This window comes from Venturia canescens, chromosome 5 (assembly GCF_019457755.1).
Source record: "Venturia canescens isolate UGA chromosome 5, ASM1945775v1, whole genome shotgun sequence".
In the NCBI taxonomy this organism is placed as follows: Eukaryota; Metazoa; Arthropoda; class Insecta; order Hymenoptera; family Ichneumonidae; genus Venturia; species Venturia canescens.
Genome location: NC_057425.1, coordinates 7,240,318 through 7,252,381, shown reverse-complemented (window position 1 = coordinate 7,252,381; position 12,064 = coordinate 7,240,318). Strand labels below are relative to the sequence as shown.

The 12,064-nt window shown below is 46.7% G+C and overlaps 1 protein-coding gene across 1 annotated transcript; it reads left to right on the top strand.

Moving 5' to 3' along the window:
* Window positions 1–8,299: 8,299 nt before the first annotated feature.
* Window positions 8,300–12,064, top strand: LOC122410857 (uncharacterized). Its single transcript, XM_043419304.1, has one exon. It carries the CDS (start codon window positions 8,300–8,302, stop codon window positions 12,062–12,064), a length of 3,765 nt encoding a protein of 1,254 aa, XP_043275239.1.

The window sequence follows — 12,064 nt, the reverse complement described above, 5'->3', positions numbered from 1 at the left end:
GGAACCGGCTCCGTCCTGAAACTCTGTAAAACGTGTTCCTGGGATATAATTGAACTAAAAGTAGGTGAAAATACTGAAGGAATTCGTTTCGAGACTGAGGGGAGAATGAACCGAGTTGGACGCCACGACGCTCGAAGATTTTAGATATATTTATCGCTGCGTCAAAGTTCCTTTCGCCGGTTCAAGTGACACTCTGGAGTGTTAAGATCCTCGAGTTTGAGAGACAAATCAGAGAAACGAAATCTACCCGGGCGGGAAGGAAGCCTTCGATCTCTCGACGACAAACACTGCCAAGTCACTGCCACCCGCATTTCTTTCTTCCTCCGATCGAGGAAAAGTTTTCTTACTGTGATTCGCCAAGCGACGATCTCGCGTCCTCCCAAACCGATTTCCCCTCTGTTTTTGTGTCCCTTTTCTAGAAATTTCACGCGTATTGAGTAATATATATATATATTTTTTTTTTATTGTGCTCGAGTGTGAATCAGACGCAGAGAGCGCGAGGTTATCATTGGAATAGAGCAAACGGCCGTTCAGTGAACGTCCCTCCAGTAGTCTTACGCCTCCTGAGTGCACAAGGACATCGACATGGAGCTCTCTCACTGCCACGTCATAAAGTGCGATTGTGCGGTGGAAGGACATCGCTGATTGTTGCAAGTTCGGTCCAGCCTTCGACCAGTAGCGAACGATTTATTAATCGTATTTTTTTTAACAGTGAAGAAAAAATCGTTTCTTCGGAGAAAGGGAGAATCGTGAAACATCGCAAATCGCCAAGAGCAAAAGTCTGATTAGGCTCCTGCATTGGAATTGATTGCAATGAGCTTTCGAAGAAACTGACGATGATAATTGCCGCAAACGAATCGGCGGTCCAATCTCCGCGATCCCTCGTGATCGTCCAACACCGAATGTCAATCGGGCGATAAGGAAAGCGTCGATAAAGCAGCGAGGACGTACCTTTTTTGTGCGATTATCCCAAGTCTCGTTGGTAACTTCCTGCCGGAGCTATTGGCGAGAGAAAAAAAGTAAAGATCCGGTGTTGTACAACGAATTTTAGTCCGGTCCACGTATCCGAATGAGCGGAAACGGGGCTTTGAAAAAAAACGAAAAATAAATAGCACTCGGGACGAGTCGAATGACGAATGGATCGGGTTTGTGGGTGTGTGTGTGAAATTGATGGATTACTCGCGACGTTTCCAACGCAACGGGTACATTATTCAAGCTCTACGATTCTTGCAACAGAAATTCGCTCGGTGGAGAGTAATTAAAGTCAATGCCGAAACGATTATGATCGCGAAGCGATCTAGAAAATGATTCTTCATGCGATTTTTCAACGCGAGGAGCACCAAAGTTTTTTCGTCTTTTGACGAATCGAATTCCGCCTGAAACTTGTTCTTTCGTGGGGAGAGATAAACCTGCGGAAACTCCCGTTCGAACGGGGAACGCCGACGAGACAACAGCTGAGAGTGCGCTGCATGAATGAAAGAAGAACCGTTCGCGAATCTTGCTACTTGCTACCAGAGGGAAACCGTTAGCCGGCGCGAGTATATGTGCGACGAAGAATAACCGGAAAGAGGAGCAAACGGAAACGAAAATACGAGGCTCGAATCGGCCCCTGGCTCGAGCGGGGAACAGGCGACCGGCGAAAAGTCAATGAACGATGCCGAGGTGGAAAAGATGGTACGCACACGATGGGAACGCTTCTCCTCTGCGTCGCTCGGAAACAAAGGATAACCCACTTTTTAACAGCGAGGAAGAAAGAATCGTATGAAAAGAAATACGATCGAGCGAGACTCTGTTAAGTTACACGTGCTTGTGGGCGTTCTTCCTCTATTTATTCTTCAATTTTATTCTTCCTCGCTTCTCAGTACCTCGAATAACTGAGATAAAAAATCAATTAGAGATAAAGGAAATATACGATATACGAGTTTATTGTGAAAGTGAATGTTGACTTATTCAACTTGGACTTGACGATCGGCATGGACACGGACGTTCATCAAGGTGAGTTTTTTCATCGGAACTTTCGATGGGAACTTTTGGTTAAAATCTTGCAGTCAGTATTCCTCAGTTATCATCGAGGCGCTTAGCCAATCGAACGAGCACTGCGTGACCGTTTTTATTTCTCAGAACAAAATCCTGAAGCAGACACGTTTTGCGAGTCCCCGGTATGCTCGAATGGAAGGTTTTAAGAAAAACGTCAGTTTCTGGAATTCGCAATTCTGCTATGATGCTTCCGCGTTCCGTTTATTCTCGCAGACTCTTTTTCATGCACGAAGCGTCGGAGAAATCCTGACCATCCCAAAGTCTCCGGGAACAGAGCTCGAAAAGTGTCCTCCTGAAAAAAATCCGAGTTCAACCGTCGAAAGACGACTCTCGAAAGTTTGGCCAAGATCTTTATGGCCGCCCGCGCGTTCCGGAGACTCAGGGCTCGTGAGAGACGTTCGCCGAGGTTTCCATGAGATGCGAATCGTGCGACGAAACTATGCACAACTTCGCTCCGTTGGCTCGTCTAAAGGTCTAGGCCGTTTGGGTACAGCGATCATCATCCATGGTCGATCTTCCGCTGGACCATTCTTAAGAAGCTGAAAAAAGATTTTCTTGGAGAGGCAGCATTTCGACGACGTCTTTCGACGGTGCCAAGCGTTATTCGAGTTGTAATGGAAACGCTCATGCTTATTCAGCAGTAGAAATGCGCGGAGTGGTTTTCCAAACTGATCAAAATAAAAAAGCAACTTTTCAAGCGAGTCTTTCGAGTACATTCTCCAAGATTTTCGATGATTTTTCCTCGCTAATAAATCTTGAGCTCCACCTTCGCTAGCCACTTAAAATATAAGTCAAGTTCACCGTCAACGCGATTACGTGATCATATGTAAGAATAATAAAAAAGTTGTCAAGTTTCAATGTCACTTTTAAGTGCCGAAGGGTCATCAATAATTTTCAGTTTTTTTATGGCCAGTCGTTTATACTTCTTTGATTTTATTTGAGAATATCGACGTGCCAAGATGTCCGACGATACACCCGCAGGCCGTGGTGCGTCGCGCTGATTATTCCCCGTCCGATTATTTGATGGACAAAACTCGTCTTTCATTCGCATTAAAAGCAAACGAATTTGAAGCTAGCGGGGAATAAAAAATTCGATTATTCGAGGGATACGCGAAAGTGCGGAGAATGAAAAATTCGGAAAAATTGGAAACGACGAATTCGGAAGAACAAACAACGAGATTTTCAACGAAATAGACCGCGCGCGCTCGTTCTCTCGACTCTGCGTGCGTTATTAGAGCCGCGAATTCCTTCGAGCGTCGCGCACTCGACAGCTACGCGTTTGAAATTTATATCCGACAATGACAATCGGTTCAAGGCGTTTTCTATACAGATATACGCGCGTCTCTCGCTCTCTGTCAAAGTCACCGGAGCACACACAACCAAGTTTATAAACGAGCGATATTTCAGGTCGAATAACTAGTGCGCTCAAATTTTCTTGCCGGTCTCATCGAATGAGGTGAAAAATTGAAAAGACCCATCGATCGTTTTCGAGAACGAAGTTATTCGAAATTTCGTAACGATGAAGAATCGAGAGCTTCGGTGCCATTCGCTGGATCAAAAACCACTCGGATCAATACTGTCTCCGCTAGACCAAGGAAGAGACCCCCAAAAATTTGTCCGTCCGTTTAAAACGTGCCCTTCGACTTACCGAAGCACTCGAAAGAAATGTTTATTTATAGAGATAAACGTGACGAAAGAGAGTTTTTCGATTCGTCCTGAAACGCTCTGCATATATCGCGCGTCGTCGTATAAACTATGCACTGACGAAATCGAAAGATGTTGGTGGAGCCCGAGGAGGCGTGCGTGGGGATATCCCTAGGTCAACTAGAAAATCGAGAAACTCGCTCGGTCGCTATAAATACCAAAGTATCTCGGGGCGTCTAGGCCGCTTACGAGCGCTCCGAGTGCTCGAATCGTCACGCGGTAATTCGCGATAAACACGCGTTGTTTGCCTGTTGTTGGGACGTCGCGAAAATTTCGATAAAAATGTGGAGCTCAATGGGCGACCGGGGGGTTGTCAATCACCGGGGAATGCGCCGTCGTTATTTCGGACTTTTCCACGTCCAACGCTCTTTCGTTTGGTCGTCAATAAACGCATCAGCGCTCGAGTCTCAGAGCCAAATCTGTGAGATTTGGAGGCCGTTGTCGGGCGCGTTCGACGGCGGAAAAAATCAAAGTGCCAAAGAGTCTTTTCGGGCTTTCATTTCCTCGTTTTTTTCGGCGATTTATCGCGATCCAGCGAGCAGAAAATCGACTCGAATAACTCGCAAGGATTTTCAACGGATCCCGAGCGATTCTAAATCTTGCGGGGGACTCTTGGACTTTTCATTTCACAGAAACAATGCGAGCCAAGATCCTTCTACGGATCCTACACGAGCTCGGCGTTCGTCGATCGCGTCTCGACGGGAGGTCGGAGCTCCCGCGGAGCCTTCGATCTTCTCGATCTTGCGAAATTCAGGAGCAGCCACAGTTACTCGCGTCCTTTTATAATACACGATTTGAGTCTGTCGACTCGACAAAGACTCGCGAGAGAGTCGTCGAAACCGCACGAGACACGCGGACAAAGACGCGCTCGGATTAAGACGGTAGCAGGAATATCGGTAGCGCTTACATCGCCGGGGAATTCGCCGAGACAAATATAGCACGAATGCGAGTTAGACATGAATCAATATCGCAGCGCACACGTCGCGAGCGACGACATCGAGACAAGCGGATCCTGGATCGCTTGTACCGGCTGCTTCGTGCGAAGAAAACTCGGAGGGTTTGCGATCGATCGAAAAAGTTTTTCTGTCTGAACGATCCGATTCGTGAGCAATTTTTATGCTCGGGCTCCCCCGAATGGCTATCGGCATGGGACCGAGTCTCATTCAGAGATGATTTTCAAGCAATTTTCGTTTGAAAAATGCCGATAACCGGGGCTTCGTGGGAAGCGAAACTTTCGCTTTTTCTAATGCGCTTCGGTCGGCTTCGCGATCTCGATCATCAACGGGGTACGATTCACTCGAATGAATGAATTTCCTCCCGAGACAATATCACCAACCCGCGTCGAGTAGTTCGAACCGAATTAGTCCGGACGGACACACCACCGTGTGGGCAGTTTCGTCACGCAACGAGCCGCCGCATACATGATTTTTACGCGGTCGTAATTCCATGGAAGTGCGCCTTACAAAAAGCTCCGCTGTCGTAAACAAATGCCAATGACGCGCTCGCGATCGTTCTTCCGACGCATCGTTTCGTGGCATTGGAACGTCTCATTATTAGTATCATACACAAACACTAACTCTGAGACGAAAACGCGTACGATTTTGCGATCAAAATATTTCGAGAGCCCGATACCAAAGCCTCAAAAAAATGTCAATTTTTCCGTTCTTCAACCTTATTTTTAACCGAAAAATATCCAGCGACATTTTTTTCAAAAGAAACGCGGAAAAAAAACACACGGAGAGAATTAAATTTAAAAATGAGAGAAAAAATGAATCTTCTTATGAATTAAATAATATTTATTGTTCCAAGTAGGAACTTTTGCCAGAGTGGCATCCCATCTCCAATACTTACTACCATAAAACTCAAAATTCCACAAAATATTAAAAATTTTCCACTGCCTTTACAATACACCTTTCCTCAGCTCGTCCCCGCAGTCAAATATATCACGCTAAATTACGCAGTGAATTTGTTCCGTCCTCAACGGAACTTTTGGGAGTTTTATTTTCTCTCTGCATACTCCCACGAAAGCAGAAGAGTCATTGCACGATGATCAAAGGTAAACTCGGGAATTGCAAGGGGGTTGCACAGCCATAAAAAAAAGGGTCTTGCGCGCGGTCGATCGTTCGCGTTCGATCGCTCGCAGGCCCATAAAACATGTGGCAGCCAAATGTGTGGCTCTTGACATCTTTCCTGACGGTCAATCCTTTATTACTGGTAGCCGTTCTGGACCATCTCTAAACGGACGTGCTCTTCTTGTAATTACCCGGTTTATCCAAAAAAATGTCTTGAGCTCGCGGAAAACCCTTCGAGTTTTTTCCTTTATTATCTTTCTTGTTTCTAGTTGACATCTAACTTTTGCTGGATTGGTCAAACGGGTCTCCGCCTTCTGCACACAGCTCTCAAATTGACCAACCACATCGTTTTGCAGCTAACAAACAGCAAAGGGATGCGACTTGAAGATTTTTCAGTGAGCTCTCAAAAAGTAGTCTACATCAAACCTTCAAACGCGACGGTCGTCTCCCATACACGACATCGCGAGTAGATTCACCTTGTAATTCATAATAAACACAACTTTGTTATCTCCGCAATCTGTCGAGTTCAAGACTCACTTTCCTACCCAAGTTCGTAGGCGATTAAGTTCACTTACGAACGTATCACTGAAGTCGCGTCACCGTACGAGTGAGGTTGGACTTTACAACTCCGATCGGTAAAAATAGTTAACCGCGCGACGTTAGTGATCGTTACATTTTTTGGTCCTTCGAGCCGGATTGGATCACTACGGTCCTCGAAACATTTGCATTGAACAGTGTTTTCGAAATAATTCATTCAATGTGAAAAAGAAAACTGCTAGGTGTCAATTTTCTCGAAACAGTGACTTTTGTGAGTGAACGATACTGGAGCCGACGAGCTATACAGCATCCTCCATCAACACATCGCTTCATAATCACTCCTAGCCAATCAACCAAGGACTGCGACCTCCTGGATCCGGAGAGCTACACTACAGCATCATCCAGTGAACTTCGTGGTCATCGATCTAAACGACGCTTCAGCGTAAAGGTAAGCTCGTTAGTCGATATCATTGCCAAATCCTAGTTTCCCCCATTCCACAATCATGTCGCTCTCACCGGAAGAAATACGGTCTCGAGACAGACTCGTCCGTCGACGAGCGTTTGTAAAGGGACAGCTCACTGCATTCAGAAGAGTCCTAGAAACACCCGAGGCCCCTCCGGACATTGACACTGTCAAAATATACATGGAACGTCTCGAAAAATACTTCGAACCACTCGCGGAATTGACCGCCGAGCTGGCCGAATTGGAACCCGAGGCAGGACACACCGAAGAGCAATTGGAAATGGAAGCGGAATACATCAGACTTTTGGCAAAAGGTCGCAAGTGCGACCGAGAAGTATCTTCGTTTGGCCCGTCTACTGCCAATGCGGCAGAATCGGTGCGCGAATCCCCAAGTCCATTCAATGTGACTCATTCCTTCACTCGCTTACCTGAACAAGGGTTACCCAAGTTCGACGGTAAATATGAAAATTGGCTGAGTTTCAAAGATGACTTCGAATCGTCAATCGGTTCCCGCGTGGACTTATCTAACACGCAAAAACTAAAATATTTGAGATCATGTCTGAGTGATGAGCCCGAGCGACTAGTACGGAGTTTCGGCACCACTAGTGAAGGCTATCCCGAAGCCATGAAGCTTTTAAAAGAGACGTTCGAGCAGAAGGGAAAAATTTTGGAACGTCATATCAATGCGATTTTCAACATCCCCACGATGCAGCGAGAATCCGCTACCGAGCTCTGCGCCCTCATAAACACGACTCAGTTGCATTTATCCGCGCTTAGGTCTCTAGAACAGCCGGTAGATCAATGGGGTTCGATGTTAGTTTTCATTATCTTGAACAAACTCGACAAAACGACTCGTCGGGAATGGAAACGGGCGCAAAGAGGAAACGAAGTTCCAAGTTTTGAAAAATTGATTCTGTTCTTGCGCGAAACGGTCATCGCATCGGACGACGCTCCATCGGGGAACACCGGTAAAGAAGAAAAGGCTAACAACACAACGAAGGGAAAACAAGGTAGGGGAGCCGATCCAGTCGGGAAAGGCCCTACCCGTACACACTGCTTCGTTGCAGCAACTGGCGCAAATTGTCCTGCCTGCAACGGATCATCCCATCCGATTTTGCGGTGTCAACAATTTAAAACGTTGTCGCCAAAGGAGAGGCATGGTATCGCAGTAAAGGCAACTTTGTGTCTCAACTGTCTTCGACCCAATCACAACACTAAGGACTGCGGATCGAATTATTCTTGTTTAGTCTGCAAACGCAAACACCACACGTGGTTACATTTTGCAGAACCGTTAAATACGCCGGTAGCGGTGCCGGAGGGTAATCAAGCATGACTAAACAAGACGGGATCTTCACCGGTAATCACTCTTGTGGCGACCTTTCCATCAAAAAACATTTTATCTACGGCAACCGTAAAAATAATTAGCGCTGCAGGAGCTCCGAGATCATGCCGAGCCTTGTTGGACACATGTGCAAATTCCAATCTCATGACTGACAGATTAGCAATATCGCTCGGGCTTCCCAGAAAACAATATAACGTTCCGATTAGCGGCGTTGACAATGCGCAATCAACTACGAATTATTTAGTTACGACTACGGTCCTGTCGAGACTTAATGGGTTCAGGAGAGAATTAACGTTTTTGACAGTGAAAGACATCACTGGATTGGTACCGGACGAGAAAATTCAACGAAGCTCTCTGAATATACCGTCAAACAAACCACTGGCCGACACCCAGTTTGACCAACCCGGAGAGATAGATCTTCTTATAGCATCCGGGACAACCTTAGCCAGTCTCTGCGTAGGACAAGTGAAACTCTCCAAATCATCAGAAGAGGATCTTTATCTTCAGAACACGCGTTTCGGCTGGATAATCGGTGGTTCCATTCCAAGAGCTGATTCTCAGGAAACAACGTCAATGAAACATCGATGTTTCCTTACAAATCTAAAAGACGTGATGAGAGGTTTCTGGGAAATAGAGGAGCCATCGCGGGAGAATATACCACCTGCCGAAGAAAGTTGCGAGAAGCACTTCCGGAAAAACACGAAACGCGGCGAAGATGGGCGCTACATCGTGGCTCTTCCTTTCAACGAGAAAATAACAGAGTTGGGAGACACAAGAGCAATGGCGGAAAGACGATTTCTCGCACTGGAGAGACGATTGAGAAAAAGCGCCTCACTTTGGGATTCGTACAGCAAGGCCATGCAAGAATTCATTGACTTAGGTCATATGACAAAGGTCGTCGGGGAGCCACAACCCGGAGGATGTTATATCTCGCATCATCCGGTCATAAAGGAAGGAAGCTTGACGACTAAGGTCCGACCCGTTTTCGACGCATCGGCCAAGTCGACAAGTGGCATCTCTTTAAATGACACACTTCTGGTGGGGCCCACCATTCAGGATGATATTTTCTCGCTGCTCTTACGGTTCCGTAAACATAATTACGTGCTCACAGGAGACATCGAGAAAATGTATCGGCAGTTTTGGGTACAAGAATCGGATCGGAAATACCAACGAATTCTCTGGAGAGATTCCGACAGTCACATCGCCACATACGAAATTAATACAGTTACTTTTGGGGTAGCATCTGCCCCCTTCTTGGCGATACGCTGTCTCCACCAATTGGCTGACGATGAGGGGGAGTCATATCCGAAGGCGGCAGAGACTCTCAAGAAAGATATGTACGTCGATGATTTGTTAACCGGAGCACCGACTTTCGAGGAAGCTCTCAAGTTACGCGACGACATCAACGCACTCCTGCAACGAGGAAAACTAAACATGAGGCAGTGGGCGTCCAATGAACCAAAGCTTCTTCATGGTTTGCCCGTCAATTACGTAAACCTCAAGCTTCAATCCCGGGACGACCACACCATCAAAACCCTCGGAGTGCACTGGGATTCGGAAAGGGACCAGATCGTCTACACGGTACAGGAGGTACCTCCGAATAGCCGAGCTACGAAAAGAAATATCCTTTCAGAGATCGCGAAAATCTTTGACCCGCTAGGCCTGCTTGGTCCTGTGATAACGTACGCCAAGCTTATTATGCAGGAATTATGGGTTGAAAAACTAGATTGGGACGATCCGATTCCTCTCTCTATCCATACGAAATGGTTGAAGTACACGAAAGGACTCGACAAGCTCAACAACCTATCGTTCGATCGAAAATTTTCATCGACGGAGACCGATGAACTCCAAATTCACGGTTTCTGTGACGCCAGCGAAAACGCATATGGTGCGTGCATATACATTCGCGCCGTCGATTCCGAGGAAAGAATCACTTCGACTCTACTTTGTGCAAAGGGTAGAGTAGCTCCGCTGAGCAACAAACGATCTGCCCAAGCAGACGAAACAAAAAACTATTCCAGCGTCACTATCCCGCGTTTAGAATTATGCGCTGCGCAAGTTCTTGCTCGTTTATATACCACGGTTCGTCAAGCGATCCCCGTTAATCCGAGCAAGACTATTTTCTGGAGCGATTCGACTATCGCACTACATTGGATAAGAACCTCGCCGAGCCAACTGCTGCCCTTTGTTGCCAATCGCGTCAGCGATATTCAGGCAAGGACCGAGACAGACAGTTGGAGACACGTCCGATCAGCTGACAATCCCGCCGATCTTATCTCACGGGGTCAGACTCCAGATGAATTTGCTTCACCAACACTCTGGAAAAACGGACCCAGTTGGTTGACACAATGCGAAGAAAATTGGCCACGGTTGGGATTGCCGAGTCTGGAACGGGTGCCCGAAACCCGAAAGATAAAATGCCTCGTGGCACCAATCCACTGGGACGTTCTTGAGCGATACTCTTCAATCGTCAAACTAAAAAGAGTTATCGCCTATTGTCTAAGATTTAAGACGAAATTGAAGGGCCCGTTGAGCTGCGAAGAACTCCAAACAGCAACGAACACCATTCTACGACGTGTTCAATCGTTGCATTTTGCCGAAGAATTAAAATCTCTTCGCGAAGCTAAGTGCGTGGATAGAAAGAGCAAGCTCGCACCCCTGACTCCGTTCATAGACAATCACGGTTTAATAAGAGTAGGAGGCCGATTAAGAAACGCATCGATACCCTTCGACGAACGGCATGCGATCATATTGCCACGGAAAAACCATGTTACCAACCTTTTAATTAGCTACGAGCATCTCCGCAACTACCACAGTGGCAACCAGGCAACGCTCTATGCTCTTCGGCGAAGATACTGGATTTTGGACGGTCGCAATCAAGTGCGAAGAATAATTCGAAACTGTTTACGATGCAATCGTGTCGAGCCTCAATCTACGAATTATGTGATGGGAGATTTACCGAAGGTCCGCGTCACCGAAGCACGGCCATTTTTGAATGTTGGAGTCGATTACTGCGGCCCATTCTTCATAAAAGAAAAAAAGTTCCGAAATCGGGGTCGGGTGAAGGTTTACGTAGTGGTCTTCGTATGTCTCTCGGTGAAGGCCGTGCACCTGGAACTCGTGAGTGACCTGACAACGGAGGGATTCATCGCAGCGTTAAAACGCTTTACAGCACGCCGAGGACTCTGCAAAAACATATATTCGGACAACGGGACGACTTTCGTCGGAGCGAACAATGAATTTAAGGAGATTATGCAACTTCTTCGTTCTGCCGAACACAATACGACTGTCTCCAATCAATTGTCTGAACAAGGTATTCAATGGCATTTCATGCCACCTCATTCACCCAATTTTGGGGGAGTCTGGGAAGCGGCAGTGAAATCTTTTAAACGTCATCTAAAGCGCGTAGTCGGAGATCAATTATTCACATTTGAACAACTAAACACGTTCATCACTGAGGTTGAAGCGATCATGAATTCACGCCCATTGACTCCCATTTCCAATGATCCAAATGATCCTTTAGTTCTTACACCAGGTCATTTCCTTATCGGCAATTCACTAACGAGCCTACCAGAAGTTGACCTTTGCGCACTGAAACGAAACGATCTTTCATCGTGGAAGCTAATCCAAAAGGTGCGCCAAGATTTCTGGAAACGTTGGCACAAGGAGTATTTGACGAACCTCACTGTTCGTCACAAATGGACCCATGGAACGCACGAGATCAAGGAGGGCTCTCTTGTACTCATCAATGAAGACAATGTGCCTCCCCTTCGGTGGCCCATGGGTCAGGTCATCGAAACTTTCCCAGGTGCCGACGGTGTCATCAGGGTCGTGCGACTAAGGACTCCCAAGGGAACGTTCATCCGCAACACTCGGCGGCTCTCTCCACTGCCGATGACCATCGAATAG